General features: G+C 33.4%; 1 protein-coding gene across 1 annotated transcript in view; it reads left to right on the top strand.

Annotated features, from left to right (window-relative positions):
• Positions 1–25,417, top strand: part of ACTR3 (actin related protein 3) — a 54,730-nt gene extending 29,313 nt beyond the window's left edge. The window contains exons 4-12 of the mRNA XM_081050881.1: positions 960–1,070; positions 4,379–4,474; positions 5,841–5,948; positions 9,676–9,819; positions 11,576–11,749; positions 19,328–19,420; positions 19,621–19,746; positions 23,011–23,094; positions 24,186–25,417. Of these exons, the coding sequence (XP_080907007.1) occupies positions 960–1,070; positions 4,379–4,474; positions 5,841–5,948; positions 9,676–9,819; positions 11,576–11,749; positions 19,328–19,420; positions 19,621–19,746; positions 23,011–23,094; positions 24,186–24,281 (1,032 nt within the window). The 3' untranslated portion in view covers positions 24,282–25,417. The remainder of the gene's footprint in view (positions 1–959; positions 1,071–4,378; positions 4,475–5,840; positions 5,949–9,675; positions 9,820–11,575; positions 11,750–19,327; positions 19,421–19,620; positions 19,747–23,010; positions 23,095–24,185) is intronic.
• The last annotated feature ends 274 nt before the right edge of the window (positions 25,418–25,691 follow it).

The following is a 25,691-nucleotide window of genomic DNA, read 5'->3' as shown; positions in this document are numbered from 1 at the left end:
TGGGTCTAAGCAACTTAGTAGCAGTTTGAGGAAAAAAGACACTTATTTGAAAGGAAAATATTTTTAATTAATTGTTAAATAATCACAGTTACTATTGGGATGCATGTGCCTTGTGTGCACTTCACAGCTTCTTGCACCTGGAATCAGATTGCACATCACCACCATCATTTCTTATTTTACATGGGGTTCTTGGGGGAGGTACGTGGATTTTATTATAGTAACTGCTGGCAACCCAGGTTCTCAAAGAAGAGATGTTATTGAAAGGAATATAGTATGACCTAATGTTGAAACTAACTGCCTTGAACTAGTAGATAAGCAGTGTTGAACTGATTTTGAGTATCACTGCATTTTCCTGGAAAATTTAAAATACTTTGTGTTGTCTCTGAATTTGCTGCAGTACCCTGGGGCTCAGTTTTGGAAGCATGGTTCTGTACAAATGTTTACAACTTTTCTTATAAAATTTTACATGTTTAATTTATGACTGTTCTTGCTATACCCTTACCAACTGTGCTTTATATATTAGGCACACAACAAATATTTGTGAAAGAGCTAAAAATTAGAAAATAAGAAATTGTAATAAACTATAATTTTTATAGGCTTAATTTTAATGGGTTGTTTTCCCATTCTTGCAAAATTTTCAGAAATCCAGAAAGACCAGTACAATGGTCTTTCTGGATTTCTTAAAATTTACAATTTTTTACATTTTTGACGTTTGCATTATATTTTTTTTAATTGAACCATCTGAAAATGTGTTGTAGAAATAATTTTATTTATCTCTAAATAGTTATGTATGCATCTCCTAAGAAAGATCTACAGTATAATTATCACACCAAAGCAATGCTATCGTCATCTAATATCCACTAATGATCTCATTTCCCCTGGGATTTAAAGTTTTGGTAGATTTATTTATTATCGATATTACTAAGATTTAATTTGTGTTTTATTTTTTGTTTTAATAGTGGCCAATCCGCCATGGTATAGTTGAAGATTGGGATTTGATGGAAAGGTTTATGGAACAAGTGATCTTTAAATATTTAAGGGCAGAACCTGAAGACCATTATTTTCTTTTGGTAAGTACAAATTGTAATTTCACTGAGGAAACCTTTGAAGAAAATGAGAATTGTTTTCATCAGATCTGTACTCACCAGGACATACTTTTATTGTTTATTAAATTGTCATATGTCTAAAAGACTTTGTTAGAAAGCTCTATCATCTTTTGAGACCATCCAGTTCTGGGTTCCCATAGAGGAGTAGTATGTTGAAGCACCAAAGTTTAGTCACTTAAGAAGTTCTTTCGATAATTAAAACGTAATCTATATGATAGCAATAGTAAAGAAGGTTCAGAAAAAAGTTGGAAACATGACACTTCCCTTTTTTTAAAATAGCTAGTCTGATTATTATTTCATTTGTAATTCTTGGTAGCAAAAGTGCAATGTAACTTAATTTTTAAACTCTTTTATTTTTAATTTTTATTTTTTTAACCAAAGCATAGCTTTATTCATAGCTTTAAAAAATCAAATGCTGTAAGATTTAAAACAAAAAAATAGCACTGCCTTTCTCATTTCTCCCAACCCTTGATTCATATTCTCCAGAGGCAAACATTTAAAATTTTTAGAGTTTTTCTGAGTGCTGTTTTATAAATTTGAACAATATATTCTATTTTTTATTTGTTTTTTAAATATTAGACACTCTCTACTATCTAGCAGGAAAGATGAGGATTTTGTTCTTTTCCTTGTATATCCCCCCTTCCTTAACACGAAATCCCTATCTTCTCCTCCTCCGTGTAGTATAGTTATATCATAGTTTTTGGTTAAATCAATATTTTATATTATGGCAGTTTGTAGATACAGGCATACCTTGGAGATATTGTGGGTTCGTAGAAGTCATTGCAGACCACTGCAATAAAGCGAGTCGTAATCTTTTTGCTGGTTGAGCGTCTTGCCTTAATTTGTACAAAAAACACCAAAAAAACACATCTTTGAAGCTCAGTAAAACTAGGTACATATGTGTTATTTATAGCTGGACTATAAACATAAAGTTGAAAATACAGTGAACACCCACAAATTAGACTCAATTATTAATTTTACTATAATTGCTTTATGACATCTATTGGGTTATCCATCCATCATCACTCCATCTTATTTTTTAATCACTTCAAAATGAGTTGCAGATGGAGTCATTTCACCCCTAAATAGTTTAGTGTACACATACATCATTGACTAGAATTCATATTTGTTTATAGTGTTTATTTTTTTATAGAAAAATTAAACGCTATAAAATGCGTAAATCTTAATCCTACCATTCTACGGGTTTTGATCTGGCATTGGCAAACTTTCTCTAAGGGACCAGATAGCAAATATTTTTGGCTTGTAGGCATTATGGTGTCTGTTGTAGCTACGCAGCTCTGCTGTTACAGCAGGAAAGTAGCCATAGATAATACTTAAATACATGGGTATGGTTGTGTTCCAATAAAACTGTATTTACAGAAACGGGGTAGGCCAGATTTTGGCCTATGGGATGAATGGTGTAGTTTGTCCACCTCCTGATTTTGACAGATGCATACATCTGTGTAACCTAAACCCTTATCAAGAGATAGAGAACATTCCTTCTGGCAAGTTTTCTCATGTGCTTTTCTGGTTAATTCTTGTCCCCATGCCTTAGAGGCAACTACTGTTCTGATTTTCTCCAGCACATATTTTGCCTACTTTTGAGTTTCATAAAATGGAATCATACAAGATAGGCTGTTTGATAAGACTTCACTTAGTATAATCTTGAGATTCATTCATGTTGTTGTATATACCAGTAGCGTGTTGCTTTGTGTTGCTGGTTGTATTCTATTGTATGAATATGCCTCACGAGCCATTTCTCTGTTGATGATCACCAGGGCTGTTTCCAGTTTTTGACCATTAAGAATATTTTGGCTATTGTGAACATTCTTATTCAGGTCTTTTTGTGGATGTTTTCATTTCTCTTGTATAAATATCTAGATATGAAATTGCTGGGTCAGAGGGTAGGAGCATGACTGGTTTAATAGGAAACTTTCAGAACTTTTTCCAAGGGGTTGTACCTTTTGGCACACCCATCAGCAATGTATTTGCAATTTGGTTGTTCTACGTTTTATCCAACATTTGGTGTGACAGTCTTTAATTTTAGCTATTCTGGTGGGTGGGCAAGATTTCTCATATTGGTTTTAATTTGCATTTTTCCGATGACTAATCATATTGAGCACTTTTTCATGTACTTATTAGCTATTTGTATGTTTTCTTTGTGAAATCTTCTGATTATATTTTATGTAGAACTCTGTCTTGGAGGTCATAGTTCTGCCGAGGGTTTTTACTTTGCTTAATTTTGTATGTACCTATCTCCATACTTTTACATAATTCCTGAACTCTTCTAAATAATTTTAAACATATAAGGCAGTTTAGCTATTGAAGGTTTTACATGTGGAAAACGTCTCCTGGTTAGTGTTTTGTTTTTTGTGTTTTTTTTAAATAATTTTCTTTACAGTGTCTTTTAAACTAAAAAAGATTTAATTTGTGATGAATTCAAGTTTTATCATTCTTTCCCTGGGCAATTTGTGCTCTTTAAATTTAAGGAATCACGCCTTACTCAAGGTCAAAAAGGTAATTCTGTATTTCTTAAGTTTAAAAGTTTTGCCTTTAAAGTTTAAATACTTGAGATAACAACAAGGATTGGATTGTCAAATCAGACTCAGAAGAATCAGAGGTCTTACCCAATTTCAAACTTTAAGAATTTAAATAATCATAAGGGATAGGCGAAACATACAGTCCAGGATTTTATGTTATTTCTTGCCTCAGACTTAACCCTCAGGTTTCTAAGTGATGTATTCAACCACATAACTGAAACTGAAGAGAACTGTTCAAACATTTCCATTTTATACTCTTAACAGTTATGTAACTTAAACCTTTTCCAGTAAGCTACGCCATACATTTATAGAATCTTGGCTTATTTACTATAATTGTAGGCAGACCAGGTACATCCTGCTGTAAACATTGCATAGATGAGGATTCGGAAGAAACCCACTAGCAAATAGCATTGGTATGTTTGTCCAGAAGTCTGTCATTACCATGTTTAAAGGTGATTTGACTAGGTCTCCTTCCTTTCTCCCTCCCTCCTGCCCTTTCTCAACGTTTAATCCTTATAAGTGGTGTGACATAGGAGTCAGTTTCTTTTCTTTTTTTAATGTGAATAACCATATTGTTTTCTTATATGTATAGATTTGTTTGAGTTCTCTATAGGTTTTCTTTGGTCTTTGTGTAAGTTTAATGACTTTGAAATAATTTCTCATTTTAAATTGTGTATAAAGTTATTAAAATAACCTGATAGTGTTTATTTGAAATGTTATTCAATTTAATAGACTGAACCTCCACTGAATACTCCAGAAAACAGGGAATATACTGCTGAAATCATGTTTGAGTCCTTCAATGTTCCAGGCTTGTACATTGCTGTGCAGGTAACCAAGTTTATAAGTCAGGATAAACTTGACTCTTAAATTTTAACCTGGTTTAATTCACTCTTTAAATATATTTATATTTCACAATATGAAAGTATATCATAGTTCTCTCCTGAATTAATAATTTAGAAATTGTGTTATAGTAAATGGAGTTATTTACTCAGCAAAAGAAATGTTAAAGAAAATAAGTTAATAGTTTTTGGATAATTAAAGGCCTTTCATAAGACAGAAATAAGAGAATACTTACTGTTTATTCCATGTCAAGACATATATACATTCATTTATCCATGTAACATTCATTGTGTCCTTTTTTTATAGTCTATTTTGATTGATTTACTACTTGGTATATTTGACCACCTCCTTTGTGTCCCTCTGTATCCCATATATCATAAATCCTTGTTGGCTTTTACTTCACTTAATTTGTGTATATGTGTGTATAAAACAGCTTCTGCCCCATCCTTGAAGATCAGAACTCACCTCTTATTTTTTAACCACATAGTAAATGTAATACATGGCATATTCATAAGTGCTTAATAAGTACATAAACTATTGTATAGTTCTGTTAGCTCACAATGATATATGGTGTGATCTGTGTTAAAAATGGAGGTTGGCCTAGATATCTTTCTAGATCTCTTTTAGCTATTAGATTGCATGTAGGTAAAGCCTGTTTAGCTCAATTTTTAATTATTAGTCATATCTTATTTGAGATTTGGATTATATTAAATTTATATTTTTAAAAATGAACTAGCTATGTTAATTTCTTAATTTGCAAACTTTTTTTTAAAGACTTTATTGCCCACACCAAGATTTTTCATAGAAAAACATCAACTTTGTTTCCTAATTAAATCAGTATTTGGAAGTATGCATTGGCTTTTTCTGTGGATAAATGACGTGTTACATATTCCTAAATGCATGTTACATTTAGAAAAATTAGAGCTAATCTTACAAGAGTGATACTTATTTATAGCCATCTATGAATAGAATAATTCTTGTGGTTGAGTAGTTGTTTGCTTCTCTACCTACTTTGTTTGTAATAGGCTATCCGATATAAACATAGTTTAAATCTAGCAATTTTAGTACTGTACAATTTCTCCTTAGTCTTCCATTTTTTTGGCTTTAGAAGAAAAATGGCCCTCACTGAAATATGGAATATTTATAAATATGCCCCTAAAAGAAAATATAAGCCTATAAGTTTATCTTAATAAAATGTGAAAATTTGATTGCATAATGTAAATTAATTTTGTTCATTTTCTTTCTAGAGATACTATGTTTAAAATTGAATAAAGTACTCCAGTAAGATACTTTTTTCCTTTTAACTCTGCCTTTTTTTTTTTCTTTTGGCCTGTCTTATTTCATTTTGTTCAAGGCTGTTCTTGCCTTAGCTGCTTCCTGGACCTCAAGACAAGTAGGAGAAAGAACTTTGACCGGTACGGTAATAGACAGTGGAGACGGTGTCACTCATGTCATTCCTGTGGTAAGGATATTTTAAAATTACTGAACAGGACATCACATAACCTCTGGCAAAGTTAAATTATATAAATTAATACCACTTTTTAAAAACTTAAATATTACACTTTAAAAATTTGCTATAATTTGGCCATTTGTTCAGCTATAGCTGTATTTTGCTCAAGTTATTGTTAAAAGTTTATAAACAGATTCCAAAATGTTTCTTTTGCAGTAGGTTTGTTCTCTAATCAGAAAATAATTAGAAAATTATTAGAAATATTTTGCTTCTAATTCCTAATTAGGAAATGATGAATTGGCATGTCTGGAGTGGAAATATCTATGACTTTCTTTTCTTAAACATGGAATTCTGTTTTCCAGTTTGGATGTGTCTTTGTGTGTGTTAGCCAGTTGATAGTCTCTCACCCTTAATTAACAGATTTCAGACGGGTGCGTAGGTTAACTAAATAGCTATTATTTGGAAGCAAGCACGTGGCCATTAATGACTTCGGAGGAATCTTTTTTCAAAAAATAAAAACTCAAGATATGATTATGATTTGTGGTTTGAATTTAGTAAAGCATACAAGGAAAAATTCATCAGATTGGATTATTTGAGCATTTTTCTGCCAAGACCTTTGTGCTTCTAATCTTAATAACAAATGAGGTTTTTTTGTGCCTCATAGATTCAGAATGACTACTCAAATTTATACTCATCATTTTCTTGCTTTCTTTGGAATTAATGGATTATTCCATTATATCTTTATTGACTAACCATGCAGTACATTTTTATTATTGTCAGTTGCTTGGTTTTGGTGGTCATTGCTCTAGGGTTTATAGTAAACATCTTCAACTTATCACAGTCTGATTACAAATAATATTCAACTATTACATAAATAAAAACCACACAACAGTGTACTTCTCTTTTGTTCTGTACTGTCATTGTCATTCATTTTAATTCTACATGTTATAACTCAGTAGTACATTATTAATTTCTTTTATTGTAAGTAGTGTATTAATTTTGCTAGAGCTGCCATAACAAAGTACGACAGATTGGATGGCATGAACAGTAGAAAATTAGTTTTTTCACAGAGATGGAAGCTAAAAGGGGTTGGCAGAGTTGATTTCTTCTGAGGCCTCTTTCATTTGGCTTGTAGATGGCTTTATTCTCCATGTGTCTTCACAGAGGCTTTCCTCTGTGTCTGTGTACTAATCTGCTCGTTTAAGAACATTTGTCATATTGGATTATAGCCCACTCCAATCATCTCATTTTTACTTAATTACCTCTTTAAAGACCCTCTCTCCAAATGCAGTCACATTCTGAGGTATTAGGGATCAACACTTCAGCATAAGAATTTTGGGAGGGGCAGGACACAAGTCAGCCCGTAGCAAATAGTCACCTTGAAAAGAGATTTTGAAAAATAGATAGATTCTTTTATATTTACCCACATACCATTTTCAGTACTTTTAATTGCTTTGTGAAGGTCCAGATTTCCATCTATCATCATTTTCTTATGCCTGAGTGATGGCCTTTAATATTTCTTACACTGCTGATCTGCTGGCTATGAATTCTTTCAACTTATGTACATCCTTTGAAAAAGTCTTTATTTCGCCTTCCTTTTGTCAGGTACTGTTACTTGGTGTAGAATTTTAGGTTGACAATTTTTTTTTCCTTTCAGTATTATAAAGATGTAGTTCTACTGTCTCCTGGCTTGCTTTGTTTCTGAAAATAAGTCTGTTATCACTTCAGTGGTTTGTTCCTTTAAATGTAATGTTATGAAACATTTGTTGGGCTACCTTCAAAATATTCTTCTTATGTATTTCTAGTTCACTAGATTTCAGTAATTTGATGGTAATGTACCTAAATGTGTTGTTTTTGTTTGTTTCCTCTCTGGGGTTCATTGAGCTGTTTGGATCTATGGATATGTAGATTTCATGATATCTGAAAGCTTTTGTCCGTTATTTCTTCACATATCTTTTCTGTCTTCTTTCCTTGTCTTTGGGAATTCCAATTACATGTACATTAGGCTGCTTAAGTTGTCTCGTTCATTGAAGCTCTGTTCATTTTTTTCTAACCTTTTTTCCTCTATCATTTTGGGTAGTTTTTATTTCTGTATCTTGAAGTTCACTTTTTAAAATATTTTTGTCTGATCTGTAATTATATTTAATGTATTTTTAATTTCAGATTGTTTTTCTCTTTAGAAGTTCTGTTTGGGTCTTTTTATATCTTCCATTTCTCTCTTCCTCATGTTTCCATTGATCTTCTTGATCATATGGTCTTTATTATATTATCTCTTTTAATGTCCTTTCCTATTAATTCTATGTCTGACATTTCTGTTTTGTTGTCTGTTGATTGAATTTTCTCCTGGTCAGGGGTTGTATTTTCCTGATTCCTTACTTATAATTTTTGATTGGGTACTATTCCATATATTCACATTGTTATGTACTGGGTTTTTGGACACCCAGGACTCCAGAATATCCTTAAATAGTTTAAGTTTTTTTCCTGGGACACAATTAAGTTCTTAGGAATCAGTTTGATTCTTTCAGGGGCTCCTTTGAAACATTATTAAGCATGGCCAGAACAACCTTTTATTTAGGCCTCCTTTGTCCCCGGAATTGAGGCAGTATTCTTAGAATTCACCGCTCTATGTTTGAGGTCTTTCAACTCTGGCTAATGGGGACATAAACTACTCCAGCTATGTATGAGCTTTAGGAATTGCTGCCCACTCTTTTGCAGAGGTGTTTTTTCCCTCTGGCCTTGATGGTTTTCTCACATGCATGTGATGATTACTAGTCAGCTAAAGTGATAACTCTTCAGATCGCCAGAGTTCTCTGTCAATGCAGCTTTTTCCATGTTAGCAGTCTTACTTGCATACTGTAGCCACCTTGAGCTGCCTGAAATCTAAATTCTGTATCCTCAGCTTAATGAGACCACCAGACTCTGGGTTCTCCCTCCCATTATTGTTGCCTGGGAACTTTCCCTAGACTGTGAGATGAGATGTTTATAGCACTTACATTATTTGTTTTCCCTTCTCTTAGGGATCACTACCTTCTTCTGCCTGTTTTCCGATATCTGAAAACCTTTATTTCATATAATTAGTCCTGTTTTATCTTTAAGGTGAGAGGATGAGTCCAATCCCTAATATTCTGTCATGGGCACATCAGGACATCCTTGATATTCTTTGTTAATGCATTACACTTAGTTTTGCTGCATTATTTTTTGTACTTCTGACTTATATCAGTAAATTTATGAACTCATTCTGCAGAATTTAATTATTTGGCATTATGATGGAATGTCTCAGACTTGTGACATTGGTACCTGCTTCATTGGGAAAAATACTTTGTGAGTTATTGATCAACTTTCCTACATTGCAATCTAAATTTCTATTGAAATTATAAAAGATTGAAAAATCATATCTCATCAAAGCCTGCTATCTAAAACATTTCATACTTCTGAAAATCATTATTTCCATGATGTTGCATCATTTCACTCTTGGTTGTAAACTTTTTTATCAGTGGCAGAATATGTCTGTGTGTAAGTTGCTAGCCACTCTTGATTATAAATATTATAAATTTTCTGGTAAGCAAACTGTGAGGAATGTCGTTGAGGGATAAAGACTGGAAGAACTCTCCTGGGATAAAATAATACTTGAGAATCCAAATACACTAACCTGAGATATTGGTCTTTAATGGCTAATTATTTAGGTTATATTAATTTTGAAAACATTGACGGTAAATTTGACACTTTTTTTTTGGTCTAGGCTGAAGGGTATGTGATTGGCAGCTGTATTAAGCACATTCCCATCGCAGGACGAGATATAACATATTTTATTCAGCAATTGCTGAGAGACCGAGAAGTAGGAATCCCTCCAGAGCAATCCTTGGAAACTGCTAAGGCAGTAAAGGTAAAAAGTAATGATGAGAGTGTAATTCAGTTAGAAATTAAAATCAAATTTATAATATTAACATGAAAAATTGTTTAGAACAGTACTTAAAAAAAAAACACTTTGTTAGCTGGTTACAAATCGTTACCCTTAATTATATGTATGTTTCTCTGTGTTTCTTGTAAGGAAATTTTGGGGGATTATCGACCCTTTGCCTGTTCTATCTACATTTCACATTTGAGAGGTCCGACATACAACATTTATACCAGTTGACTTTAATATATATTTTTGTGATTATTCCCTTTCGTAAAAATAAATTGGTTCACTTCAGAGTCCTCACTGAAAATCTCAGATTTTTCACTGAATTCCTTATGTTAATCCTAACAGTTTTGTGTTAACAAATTTTTTTGATATAATTGAATAATTTGGTTATAGAATAGTTGGCTCAAGTGATAATGGCAAATAGAAAAATGTGAAGGCTATGTAAGTTCTTTTAATAATTTGTACGCTGTGTAAGTATTATATCAACGTTTCATACAACTATAGAAATACTTAGCATTGCTTTGTAAAATGTATTGTTCGTCAACATACCTAAAAAATTTCAGTGGATTTCTCACGTGTTTTGAATATGTAAAAGCAAAACTGCTCTGGCAAAAATAACTTCATTGATTTGTCTGTCTTTACATAATTACAGGTTTTTCCTTGCTCTTCAAAGGTTAGGAATGAAAATGAATGTACTACTTTCTAGGTAGTAAAGAAATTACTAAATGTAGCTGCCAAAAGTCACTGCACATTGGTGGCTATAATATTAAATATGTAAAAAGTTAATATGAGCACTACTATTTCAACATCTTTGGAAAAATCTGTGGAGCATAAAAAAGTAACAAAAACAACAAGGATTTAAATTTATTCTAGAGAATACTGATGCTCAGTCTGAATGTCTTTTAAGGATCATCATTTCTGTGTGATTCTTACCTCCAAGGATTGGAGAAAGAAGACCTAATGTAGCATAATCAAATTGTTTTTTGTTTTCTGACGTTTCCTTTATGTCGTTTGATTATCAATTATAATATTTATATCTATCTTAGATGGGATCCTTGATATATAAAAGTGTATGAAATGTGCATTTTTCTTTAAAAAGAAATGAGACTTGCAACCGGCAGTTCATAAATTGCCAGTAGGATGTTATAACCCATAACATTTTTGAATTGCATTTTAGATGAAAACTTTTACTTAGGACATATGACCAAATACGCAACAATTCAGCATTGCACGTAATACGGTGAAAAAGAGTAGTTTATATGTTCAGCCTTTTTTATTTTATTTATTTACTCTGAACTTAATCAGTTTTGTTTCAGGTAAATATTAAGGATCTATACAGTAATTTGTGTGGATATATCAACTATTAACTACTCTTCACTTTTGTGCGTATTTTATACTTTTTCCTCTCTAGAATATAGATTCCATTCATTATTGAAATGGTAAAATGTTTGATGACATTAATGAAAATTTTCACGAAGTGACATTAAAATAGTAGAACTTGACTGTCAGATCATACTCCTTTCATGTATGGAGTCAGGAATTATGTGTTGGAGAAGAGCTGTTTATTTGTACTACACATTATAATAATATCCTGACAAAATATTTTTCAGATGAATTTCCTGTGTTTATTTCTGAAGAGTTTAAAAATTTGTTTCTAGTTTACTGAAAACATGCCATCCTTTTCTACTTTTCCTAAAACAAGAGGAAAATATTACTTCTTTTTTTGTTTTTCTAGGAGCGCTATAGTTATGTCTGCCCAGATTTAGTAAAAGAATTTAACAAGTATGACACAGACGGATCAAAGTGGATTAAACAGTATACTGGAATCAATGCTATCTCAAAGAAAGAATTTTCCATTGATGTTGGTTATGAGAGATTCTTGGGACCTGAAATCTTTTTTCATCCAGAGGTAATTTTTTTAAAGATAGAATTATTCTATAATATTTAGCAGAAAATATCTATCAACTCTGACATTCAGAGCTAATCTCAGGAACTTTATTTTGTATACTAAATGCTATAATTGAGTCATATTTTTTCTGAAAAATAATTGCTTGTGTTAAAACAGGTTAAAGTTACATATTTCATATTTAGGAAAATGAAATTTCTGTCTCTAATATTTGTGGCTTATGTGGGGTCACGAAAAGAGGGGAGCCCTTAAAATTTGCAATCATTTAAATAAAATATTTTGGGAAGGGTTCTAGAACTCCCTTTCTTCCCCCCATGTAAAATGACCATTATACAAAGACTGTCAATTGACTGTTGTGGCAAAATATTTATTAGCAAAATAGTCTTGTCTCTATGAAATGTTAGTAACGTAGCTGTATTAAGTTAATGAAAAATATGTGTGTTTATAATGAAAAGTTCTAGTATCTAAATATAAGAAATTTAACTTTATTAGTAGAATTACTAACATTATATACCTACTCTTGTTTATATTCACTCAGCAAATAGTAAGTGGATATAATTCTCATGGTCAAAAATTAACTTGTCTTTCTCTTATCAAGCTTAAAGAATAAGAGATGAATGTATGAACACGTATGCTTGCTTTAATGAACACGCATATCTGGTGAGGGCATAGGGGTAAGAACATCTAAGCTTACCTGGGAGAACTAGAAGAACAACTTAGAGGAGGTAACAGTTTAACTGCGTCTTAAAGGATGATTATGTGTTTGTCAGGAACGCTAGGGGAATGTATTTCTGGCAGGTGGATAAGCTGGGAACAAGTTTGAGATATGAGAGAGCTAGATAATAAAAGTATAAAGGAAAGGAGTGGTAGGAGATAGATCCAGATTGGTGTTCATGAGACTAATACGCTATGCAAAGGAGTTACTGGTTTCTGTAGCCGTGCAGAAAACTTCAGCATAGAAATGACACAGGTTTATGGATGGTGTTAGAAAGGTCACTGGGTGACTGCACTGGTTGGGTAGATTGGAACAGAGGTGTGAGCTGTGTTGGGAACAGGTGAGTTTATTGCAGTTTTTCAGATGAAAGATAAGTAATTTTAGTAGGTCAATGAGAATGAAAAAGGAGGTGAGAGAAAACTAATAGAATCAACATGACTTACTGATTGCCTGGATGTGAGGGCGGAAAGAATATGAAGAATCTGTGATGATTCCCAGGTTTGTAACTTGAGCAACTAGAGACTGTGCTGTCCGCTGAAATTAGGAACAGTGATGAAAGGGGAAGAATAGGTGAGGTAGGAACGTGAGATGAGTCTATTATGCGTCTTAAAAAGGTTCCAAAATGAACACTTGGATTCCAAGTGTTTTGAACTGGGTTGTGTGTTCTCGGGTAAGGATAGATGTGAAGTCATCACCCCATGGAGCAAAGGAAGAAATTGGTCAGGGAAAGGATGTAGAGAGGGAAAAGGGGGAAGAAGGGAGCCCTAGTGAACACTAACACTTAATGGACAGGCAGAGTAAGAGGAGCCTGCAAAAAATGCTCAAGAATACAGGAAGGGAGAAGCCAAGCCAAGGGATTGTGGTACTGACATTAAGAGTAGTGAATGTTTTCAAGGAGTGAGGTTAAATATAAATAGTGCCAGTTGCTACACTGAGGTAATGGAAGAAACTGGAGAAGTACTCATGGGTTTTTAACATTCCAGTTCTTGGGGAGCATTTTCAATGGAATGGTGTGATAGAGACAGCTTACTGCAGCAGTGAGAGGTGAAAGTTTGGGAATCGACTGGATATTCTGGGAGGTGGCTCTGAAAGAAAAGCATAGTGGTTACTTGGGACAGGTAAGAAGTAAATAGAAAGAATAAGGCCGAGATTAGTTTTATTTTTAAAAGGGGTTACTCCATTAACAGAGCTAAGGAGTTAAGTATAGGACCTGGAAAATGTGGAACTGGGAATGGTAGAGGAGGAAGGTAGGCGAGAAGCTGAGGAAGTTCATGATCATGGTTCAGTTTCCGTTATTTTTCATGAAATGGAATCAAGCTGTGTTGGGAGAGGGATTGGATATAAGGTTAAGGGATGGGAGAGGATAGTGACCTATCATCACTATTGAGAAGAATTGAGTGGGTAACTATATTGGTAACGGTGGTTCACCGCTGAAGTTAGACACCCAGAACTTGTAGTCGCACAGTGGTGTCGTATCCCCTGCCGCCCAACTCAGGCTGTAGTGGGAAAGGAGCAAACACAGGGTTTTGACGGGACAGGGGTACAAGTGCTGCAGCATAGAGAAGAGAGGGAATCAGAAAGACTGAATTACCTAGAGGTAGTGAGGGATGCAGGCAGGAATGGAGATCAGGACAAATTGGCATAGAATTGTAAATTAGGAGTAAAGGAGGGGCACCAGAAGGATAAGACATTGTGGTCAGACAAGTATATGAGTTTTAAGATTTTTAGACAGCACATTTTTTGTTTTTTATTGCAGCTTTTAAAGTAATTAATTAAAAGGATATATGCATATAGTTTTAAAAGTCAACACTGACAGGCTTGAAACAAAACGAGCAGCTCTTCACCCCCACCCCATTCCCCCACCCCTTTTGTGTTCTGCCGGGCAGCCACTAGCGCTTACTTAGCCATTACTCTGGGTAATTACATCCAGATTTCCAGCTACTGTGCGAATACTGCTGGTTCTTGATTTATCAGTGGTTTATCTGCTAACATCCTTTTACGTTAGTTGATTAGTTGACTTTTTTCCTAGACCTTCTTTTCCCTAAGCCTTGTCCATATGTTATTGGCTAAATCAATAGTATTATACTATTTATATACTATTTATGGAATGAAGGTTCACTTTTGAGGAAGTAGTGTAATGTGATTGTTTTTTTCCTCTTAAAATTTAGTTTTTCCTAAATTTTTGCCTCATTTCTTCATTTGTATCATTTTCTATTCATTTATTCTTTGTTTTACTTACAGAGGTATAGAGGTTGTAATTAACTGCCTGGTTATACAAGATCTGAAAAGGAACCTGGGAGTCTCCCTGTTTCTTTTTTTACTTTTTTTTTTTTAATTTTTATTGGGGAATATTGGGAAACTGTGTTTCTCTAGGGCCCATCAGCTCCAAGTAGTTGTCCTTCAACCTGGTTGTGGAGGGCGCAGCTCAGCTCCAAGTCCGGTTTCTGTTTTCAATCTTTAATTGCAGGGGGAGCAGCCCACCATCCTATGGAGGGAATTGAACTGGCAACCTTGTTGTTGAGAACCTGCTCTCTAACCAACTGAGCCATCTGGCCGCCCAGGGGTTTCCCTGTTTCCTTTTGAGAATTTTAACAATTATTTTTAAAGCCTTGTTTTACCCTTGTTTGTGTAGTTTCTTGTACCTTCAGTCTGTGGCACTTTTGAAAGTTATGCAGGGTAAATTGATTGACTTTTTACCAATATGCCTTCTGGAAGCACTCAGGATGTAATATTCCTTTTTTGTTTTCCAAACAGTGTTGAAATATTTTATTCATTGTTTCCTTGGCACCTTTTTTCTTTGGCCATTTACCTTTTAATTTAGTTTCCTTCTGCCATTTTAGTGGGGTTTCAAGAAGATGGAAAGAGACATAACCGTGTAGCTGGAAGTCAGGGCTAATTGTATGACATGTACCAATGAGTGGCTGGAGTACAAGTGAATTAAAGTCATTTGAGTTCAGGAACATAAGTTGTTTTGAAATTGAAAATGCTGAAGAGAGAGATTAAAACCTTAAAACCCTAAGTTGAAGACAGGAATTAGAGTATTGTGGACGATCCTGACCCAGAGTTTGGTGAATAGGATCATTACTACAAGAGAGAGAACAGCATGGAAGAAGAGAGGTATTGGATTTCAAAGGAGGTAGCATTTGAGTGGAATACTCTTTACAGATGTCCTTAGCTAAGTCTTAACTGTCTTAAAAACCTTGAAACATTAGATAATGTAAATAAAATGTGTTGTCATCGTGTCATTGCTTAGGAAAGGGAAAGTTGGATGAAAATTTATCTTACTGCCGATGTTTCATATATAATTTTTGTCCATTCTTTAAGTTAAGTAATCTTTATTGTTTGATGTATCAAGTATATACTTCATTAAGTTTTTTAAAACTTTGACTCTCCATAGCTTTATTTTCCTTGTAAGTAATTCTTCTATGAGAAATGTTTACCTTTCTCTTTTTCAAAGTTGTTCTTAAAAATCAGTTACATTTATGCACATTATTTAAAATTATAGTTATTTAAATTGTAATAAAAACTAGGAGTGCCTTGCATGCTTCTCTCCCTATTTTTTTTTCCCTAAAGGTAAGCAGTTCAAACTTTTTAAAATTGATTCTTTTGGTGATTGCCTCCATAGTTGCAAATTGCTTTGGTTATATTACAACTTTTAAGTTTTTTCAGTTTTAGGCATTTTCTATCAACTTCCAACTATGAAAGATGAGGATTTACCTCTTTTCTCCCCACCAAACAGTACCCTTTCATACCCTTTTATCCCAGAGGTAACATTATAATTTCATTATAGTTACATTGTAATTTGTTAGGTAAAAATTCATTGCTTATATTTTTGTGAACACAAATTTTGCTCATAGCTGAGCCATGTAGTTTAACACGAAATGTTTTCCTGTTCTGTTTTGTTTTCCAGGGAGTTGTAAGTTGTTTGCTTAGTTTTAAAATAATTATCATTAATTCACTTCTAAACTCTCCACACCAGTTTTATAACCGTCTTCTCAGGATATTCAGTTGCATAGGATTTTTTCATCAGTTTTCCAACACATCTGATATGTCCCAATCTGAATCTGTTTTTTTCTGCACCTGGTATAGAACTGTCATATTCCTTCACCATCATTCTGGGGATTCCCTTTGCCACTCTCTTATGTTATATCCCATTTTTCTCTATTCTGTGTTTTTCTCTTTCTTACTGCCCACTTTATTTTGTTAGTGATCACCTGCTAATAGGGTTCCTTATAAAAAGTGCATGGAAGATGAAAATTTTAAGTCCTTGCATGTCTGAAAATGCATTCACTTTATCTTTACGCTTGTTTGATAGTTTGGGTATAACATTCTAGATTGAAAATCACTTTCCTTCAGCATTTCGAAGCCATTGTTCCATTGCTTTTCATTATAACTTGAAGTGAAAAACTGTTGTGATTTCTAAACCTTGTAGAGGACCTGTTCTTTTTCTCTGATGCTTGTAGATCTTCCTTTGTCCCCTAGCATTCTGACGTGCTGTTTTCTAGTTGCTCTTTGTCTTTTTGTTCTAATCTCTAGGTTATATCTTTAATTTTACCTCTGAACCTTCTATTGTATTTATTCTGGTAAGATACTTAATTTTCAAGCACTTCTCCTACTCCTGCTTTTGAATAGTCCTTTTAAAATGATGCCCTGTTTTTGTTTCATGGTTGCACATCTTTTGGTTCTATGAGGATATTAATAATAGGTTTTTTGAAGTTATCTTCTTCTGCATAGTCTCTTTCAAGTTGTCTTTCCTCTTTGTTTTGATTCCTGTATTTTTCATGCTAGAGACTTTTGGGGGTCACTCATTTAAGGAGATATTGAAAAGATGATTGGAAACCTGAGCTTTGGTGGTAGGGCTTGTTGACTATGGCCTTTTCTTTGGAGGAATGCCCTGTGTGTGTTTATTTAGATCTTTTTCGGTAGGCCAGTTCCCAGAGAAGATTCGTACCTGGGAACGTAAAGATTGGCAAATGGGGAAAGAGGGTTGCCATTTGTGTGTCAGCAGTAAGCTGCATACCTTCACTTTAATCTCCCTTTTAGCTTTTATTCCTTTTAGCTGTGTTTAAGAGTTCAGGGACTCTCTAATTTATTTATTCCCTTTAGAGAATAGATTAGCCAGTTTTCTCCTTGAATAAGGTGGAGGCATTTGATAAGACTTCTTTGGAGAGGATCTGGGGTTTTAGCTGCTTTAGAGACTTTCAACCAGTCTTCCCTCCTTGCCCTCCTTCCACCTCAATTTCAATGCTAATAGGCGCAGCCAGTTCTGGGGGTGCAAAGGAGCTTGGTTCTTGGCTTTCCCTACTGTTGACTTAGTAAATGTTCTGGAGGAGGTGCATGGTCTTGTTTTATCTGCTTTCCAGATTGCAGTTTACCAAATTGTGTTGCTGTTTTTTCCTATTCTGTTCTTTCCAAACCTTTGGTATTATGCCTTTTTAAAAACACTTCTTTATTAGTGCTTTTAGTAGAAAGAACAAGATTAGATATTGTTCAGTTCACCATGGTTTCTGAGAACAGACCTGTTTTCTTGTATCATGTGAACTGTGTCACTTCCCAAGTGAATTTTAATATTCTCTCTCCTGTAGTTTTAGATATTTATGTCATAGTTCCTGTCATTTGAAGGAGTCACTCTGTTCTTTGATTGAATTAGATGAAAGTGTAGGCATCTAAACTGAGGATAAAATGTATGAAAGAGTAAGGATGTTTATTTTTGAACTGCTAAATTCATCACAAATACTATAAAATACTGTTTTTTGAAGGAATGAGTTTGGTACTTTGTGTTTTGTTTTTTTTTTTCTTTTAGGAAATTAAATTTTTTGACAAAACTATTTGGATTAACGTATTCTCTTGGGTGTATTCTCCATAAATTTTTCACAAGAGAGAAAGAATATTCCTGCCCGATAGACACTCGCAGTAATGTGAGGACCTGAGCAGGAGCAGTTAGAGGCAGGACTGATCTTTTTGCCGAAAGTGAAAGAAAAAGACTAAAAATATTCTTGATAGGGGTCTTAAGTATTGAATAACCTCCAACAATTTGTTGTTAATTTATTTATTGTTAATTCTTTTTTCTTCTTCATTGTTTATTAAATATTCATTGCTTGCTGCTTTACTTCATATCATTCTATTTGTTGTCATCTGGGGTTTTACAGCAATATCGTCCCTGAGCTTTTTCAAAAGATATATTCAAATCAGACTTATTTTCTTTCTAGATCAGAATTTCTGTAAGTGGGTCTAGATTATGTGAATATTCTAAGGTTCTGTAAATTTTTATTTTTGTATAGCCTCAATTAGAAACTGAGAAGGACACAGAGATATATAGCACAGCAATGAAATGACCCTATCCCTGCCTTTACTTGCTCATGGTATATAGAGCACATAAACTATCTTCAAGGTGGGGAAAGTATTATGGGAAAGTTAATCGCGTGTGCGTGCGCACTGTTTTAGGTAAATACTGAAGAGTATGGCCAACAAAGGACCATGTAGAGAATTTACAGTTTTTATATTAACAAGTTGAAAATACTTTTTAAATGAATATAGAACATATTTTCTGACAATTTGTTAATATTTTTTGTCTAGGTTTTGGGGATTAAATCTTTTTAAAGATGTTGACAGGTTCTCAGGTTGTAGAGTTTATTTGAGGTGGTAGATAAAGGTGTGTTACACAACATGCTTTACAGATTTTTTTGGTTTTAAACAGACTTGTTTAGGGGGGTAGGTTTGAGAGGGAAAGTTGTTTGACAGTTTAAATCGTTATGGGAATGGAATGAGGTTAAAAATAACTTTTTGAAAACAATTTTTAATTGTAATATTTAAGTCAGTAGTGATCTAATCTCTATCATATATCCAACTTTACTTACTTTTTTCAGTTTGCTAATCCAGACTTTACTCAACCTATCTCAGAAGTTGTAGATGAAGTAATTCAGAATTGCCCTATTGATGTCAGACGTCCTCTCTACAAGGTCAGTATTTACAGCTAAATTGTTATTCAAGGTCATACTTCTTAAAAACATCTTTATGTCCATTGTGGAATAAATATTAAATTTTAAAACACCTCTCTTCAAAAGGATATAATAGGATCAAGTACCATTTCTTATAGCTTTAAATGTTTTATTCTTTTTAAATAAAGGTCATATTTATTTATTTTTCTCTACTAATATAGAATATTGTCCTCTCTGGAGGGTCAACCATGTTCAGGGACTTCGGACGTCGTTTGCAACGAGATTTGAAGAGAACTGTAGATGCCAGGCTGAAATTAAGTGAGGAACTGAGTGGTGGTAGATTGAAGGTTGGTTTGTTTTTAATTGTTGGTTGGAAGGTTGAGGGTGCCTTGGTTATTGTAATGGGGATGGGAAATGTCTGCCAATTTTTGCTTTTATATAAGAAAATAAGAGGAACCTGTCAGGTATTCTGATGGAAAGTGGTTAATATCATAGATTCACGTCCATGATAGTCTTGGTTGTTTGATTTTTCTAGGATATTATCTACATTTCTGGAAAATATTGTAGCTCTGAGTTTTTTTTTTAACATCTCATAGATAACGTGTGTGTGTGTGTGTGTGTGTGTGTGTGTGTGTCTGTCTGTGTGTCTGTGTGTGTCTGTGTGTAGTAGATTTCTGGTATACTCCAGGGATAATACTCTTTTTGCTTCCACAAAATTTTACTGCTATAGCAGGACAATGAAGCAGAGTGGAGAAAGGAGCTGATGTTGCATGGTCAAGCCTACTTTCACAGACTGACTCTAGCCTCCTCCATAGCAGCCGCACAGTGTGAAATCAAATTGGTGGTTCAGCAAAGTAACCTTCCTGTTACTTGTTCTGGAGTTTGGGGGCTTACTGCCAAAAAATCAGAATTAATTTTAAATTCTCAGATGTCTGCTTTCTATATTTATGAGACTAATTTTCAGTAAATTTGATGTTTCATTCTTGTTAAGTAAAGGATATTGAAACAAAAAATTGTTTCAGAGGATACATTGCTAAATAAAACACATTTATTCAACTTGGAAAATTACCAAGAATGAAGGCTCCGAGAGACTACCATAGTCATTCAAAATTACTTAAAAGTAAAATACAACACTCTAGGGTTTGCTGCTTGTTGAGAAATTGCATGATACCTGACTGTTTTCAGCCCCTAAATTTTGATTATCTTAAACCTTTCCCTTGGAGTGCAGTAAAAAGTATGTTTAAGTAGATTAGTTTGTAATGACTCATTACAGCTACATGAAATTTTAAAAAATGCTAGTTTTTTGAGTATATACTATTTCAATAAAATAAAAATGTTTAACATATTTTTAAGTTTCTGGTTCATTTCTAAATAAGAAATAAGGAATTTTCCCCCCAGTGATGTCAACACTGGCATATCTACATATAGGGAAAATTTTGTTTACTGGAGGATTCGAGGTGCCTCCTTCTTTTTATTTTACTCAGTTATTTTATAGATCTTCATAATGTCTTTTTGTATCTGTATCTAAATCTGGCTTTGTTGCTTTTCAATCTGTAATTTTTAATGGCAACCAAATAGCTTCTTAAAATAAATAAACTATCTTTTTATGACTTACAAGTTTTAAAACTTTTTATTTTGAAATAATCTCACATTTACAGAAAAGTTGCAAAACCTAGTAGAATAAATTTCTATATATTGTTCACCTAGATGCCCCAAATGTTAAATTTTATATTTACTTTATTTTTCTATAAATACATGTATGTGTACAAATAACACATACCTATACATGAAAAATTTTTATTTTTCTGAACTGTTTGAGAATGAGTTGAATATATGATGGCCCATTACCTCTAATGTTTTACCCATTACCTCTAATGTTTTAGTTGTGTGTTTCCTAAAAACAGGACATTACATTTAAAAATATCAGGAGATTAATCTTTATACAATATATTACCTAGTTACATACCTAATCCAAATTTCATCAGTTCTCCCATTATTGTTTTTTATATCAAATGGAGAAAAATAAGTATTTTTTTTTTTTTAGTCTAGGATCCAATCCACAATCACATGTTTGAATTAGTTATTATGTCCCTTCAGTCTGGAACAATTACTGAGTCTTTTTTGTCTTTCATAGCCATAATGTTTTTTAAAGAGTACAGGTCATTTGTTTTGCTGAATGTTTCTCTGTTTGGGGTTGTCTGATGTTTCCTCATGAGTATGCACTTTTGGCAGTGATACCACAGAAATGATATGTCTTTTTTAGTGCATTATATCACTAGACACATGATATGATTTGTCCCATATGTTAATTTAGATTGCTTGGTTAAAGTAGTGTTTTCCAGGTTTTTCTACTATAAAGTTACTATTTTTTTCCTTTAATAAGAATCTTATGGGGAGATACTTTCAGACCATGTAACTATCCTGATTCTCATCAAACTTTCAACCAGTGGTTTTAATGTCCATTTTTGTTTCCTAAAATAGTTATTACTGTGGTAGTTTTGGCAAATTCCATCATTTCTTCTACATTTTTTAGTTTCATTTTACTAATGGAAAAGCCTCCCTCCCTCTCTCTCTTTCTCCCCTTTCCTCCCTTTCTCCTTCCTTCCCTCCCTCTTTTCCTCCCTCCCTGCCTCCTTCCTCCTTCCTTATATTATCCTTTAGGCTATATCATTAACATCATTGTGATTTCATACCAATATATTATTAATATCATTAATTTTGATGCTCAAATTTTCTCAGATTGAGCTAGTGGAAGCCACTGCAGGTAGCTTCTAGGATTTTTTTGACGTGGTCCCAGTATTCTTCAAGCATTTTGTTACTTTCTGGCACAGCAGCCAGACTCATCTTGACTCATCTTGTACATTCTCTTCACCAGTCTAGGAATCAGCCTTTTTTTTTTTTTCTCAAGGTACCCTTGTTCATTTCAGTGGAGAATGCTAGAAACCAAGTTTTGGACACTAGATATATTCATTGCTACTGGGATGGGGTGGTAGTGGTGGGGTCACTGCTTCTAGGCTTTCTTGGTGATCCAGAACACTGTGTGTGTGTGTAAACATCTATATCTGGTTCTCTATATAAATTAAAAACTATGAATTCGTACTGATACTGCTGGTTCCAAAATACCAGAAGGTTCATTCTAGCCTTCTACCTTTCCATGTTTGTAATGCCCTTGTCTGACAATGAGGAAGCTGGTTTTTGTTATCTACAATATATTTATGTTTTTGATCAATCTTGGAATATGTGTATGTAGTAGTTTCAGAATTGTTTATCCATAACTGAGAAATAGGCCTATTAATTATATTGTTTAATATTTGCTTAGTTTTTATCTGAAGCCTGAGGGTGGCAGTCGTATTAGTGTGTTCCCACATTACTTGGATTAGTCCCTTCCCCAACTTCAGGGTGGTTATGTTTTTAAATAAAATAAAATAAGCTTAATGTTTTCCTGCTATATTCTGTTTTGCCCTATGAGCCTTCCATGTTTTTAAAGTTTCGTTTATTTTTGAGTATGTGAAACAGTACGTTTTTGTGTATGTACATGTACATTGAAGGTTAAATGATACAGAAACTGTTACTTTAATTTACTTTTGAATTGGTCTTATTATGTCTTTTAGCCCAAACCTATTGATGTACAAGTCATCACACACCACATGCAGCGATACGCAGTTTGGTTTGGGGGATCGATGCTGGCTTCCACGGTAAATGAGATGATGCTTACTTTTATAATTTGATTTCTTTTTAGATAGAAGAATCCCTTAATACTTAAACAATTTAGAAGAACAAGGAAATTTTCTTTAAATGTTTTAAAGTTTTAAAATTGAATACATATGTACATGGTATTTTTAAAAGTGCAAGTCATTTGGATTTAATGTTCATACTTTGCTTGCGAGACATTGTTAGAGACTTTTTTTCGAGCATTTAGAGTTTAAATTTATCTGTAGGGAAAATTCTTTTAACCTTGCGGTAATACAGATAGATATCAGGTCATTGGTTTTTTTCTGTGCAAATATTTAAAAGCATTAAGATAAGTGTTTCATTGCATAGGAAGTACAATGTTCTAAACTAAGTAAAGGGAATTGTTCTATGAGCCCTCTCCACAAACCAAAACATCTTAAAGCCTCTTTAAAAGATATTTTGACATAATTAGCCTAGTGAATATTGGTGCTTTATCCCGTAGTGCACAGAGTAGTAAATAAAACGAAGGGGCTTTTATCTGAATTATTGAAAATTATACGACCTTGAATTTAAAACCATTTTAAAAGAGAGATAATCGTTGTTTTCTTCCTTAATTTTGTCTTCAATTGTGCCATATAACCTAGTTCAGTTTGTAGCTTTGCCATTTGAGAGATAACAGGCAGACATCAAATAGTCTGTCGTACCAGAGCTTGAGTGAGGAAAGCAAATTGATCTTTACGTAGCATAGTTCTGTAGCATAACTAAGACTGGTTTACCTGTACTTCAGATTAATGCTGCTTCTTTAGATTATTGATTCAATGTACAATTTGGGAAAGCCTCCTAGAGTAGTGTGGGCATTTGAGAATTAACTTTTCATTCCTCAAAATTTCATATTTATAGGACAAACAGGTGTTGAGGAGGGTGGAGGAACATGAGTTAAATGCTCCTTTTTAATTCTGAGATTTATAGGGGATTTTAAGTCGTGGTTGCTGGAATAATAGAACTTTTGTTCAAGTATTATGGAGTAATAATAAACATTTTAGATTAAAAAATTTAAGCTTGTTGAAAAGTGATAGATTTTTTGACCTTTATAAAAATATGTTTTTATTTTCAGCCTGAGTTCTACCAAGTATGCCACACCAAAAAGGATTATGAAGAAATTGGACCTAGCATTTGTCGTCACAATCCAGTGTTTGGAGTCATGTCGTAAAACTGACTTCATAGTTACTGGGGTTAGGGAGGTGGGGAAGAAATAATCTTTCTGATTACCTGTTTTGTCTGAATGGCTGGTTTTAAGGTTTTAAACCTGACTTGAAATAATAAGACCAAACATAGTTATACAGGAATATTTTAATAAGTATATCAACATGCGAATGTAGAGGAGAGCCAAAATGAGTAAGTGTTTTTCTTTAGATTGAATATTTGAATCTTATGTGTATCAAAAAGAAGTGGGTTTTAGTTCTTTCTGTGCCCTGATATTTTGTATATTATTGAATTATCCGAGATTTGATGGGATTTATCAGTATGTAGATAGCTCTATAATGCTTGAATTGTACACTTCTAAGTGTGCAGTGCAAGAGCTTGTTTATATTTCATACTTTTTATACTTTGAGGGAAAAAAAAGTCAAAGAAAAACTAGTATTTGAGTACAAAAAAAGTGACCAAGTAAAGGATAAATTGAAAAAATAGCCTCATGAGATTTGACATACATGCTCATGGGATTCCAGTTATTACGAGTTGCTTCCATCCCCTGTGCTGCCCCAGTGGTTTTCTTTGCAAGTGCTCTGGAACTAAGAAGCTAGTATCTTGGATTAACTGATGCCTGCTAGTGCTTTCTGATTTCTCGCATTCTGTTTGTTGATTTGAAGGGAAAGTAAAGACAAGACTGTTGGACCAGTGTTGCAGTTCTGTAGTGTCATTTCGTATTAAAAAAATGAATAATTTGATTACCAGAATTGGTATATTTAAAGCCTGATGCCATTCTAATAAAGGCACAAATTTCTTTTTAATACGTGTTTCAAGCTCTTTAATCTCTTTATAAGTTAACCAATAAATCTATTTTCTTCAAATCTCTGCAATAGTTCTTTAAAATCACAACAGTTGGTTAGCAAGCTAACTTTTTTATGTGCTCTAAACAAATAATTGTGAACTTTTAATATGTTGAGTGCTTTCATTTTGATAACTGGATCTCCATTTGATATTTTCATTTGTATAACTCATTGCAGTCTGAAAATTTTTTTAGTGCCAGTCCCTGACATATCATGGAAAGTTACTTTTCTTTGCATTTTAAAATACCTGGATCATGAAGAAAAAGTGATGAAAATAAATTAAAACTGAATTACCTTTTCTAATGTTTTTTTTTTTTTTTAAAGAAGCAGTGTCATTCTTTGTGTTTATGTATTTTGACATGATTTCTGTTTCTGTTGGAATAATGTTAGAAACTTTCTTGTGAACCTGAAATTTTACTAGTTATTTATAAAAGACTAAGACAGCAAATGTTTTACAGGCTTTTTAGAACTTAAGCAATAATACCAGTGAACACTTGAACTTCGTTGCCCATGAAAATAACACATAGGATTAGTATACCTCTACCCACAAGTTGAAGAACAAAGTGTTTTTG

This window comes from Rhinolophus hipposideros (genome assembly GCF_964194185.1).
Source record: "Rhinolophus hipposideros genome assembly, chromosome: 6".
In the NCBI taxonomy this organism is placed as follows: Eukaryota; Metazoa; Chordata; class Mammalia; order Chiroptera; family Rhinolophidae; genus Rhinolophus; species Rhinolophus hipposideros.
This window is presented reverse-complemented; position numbering and strand designations above follow the sequence as displayed.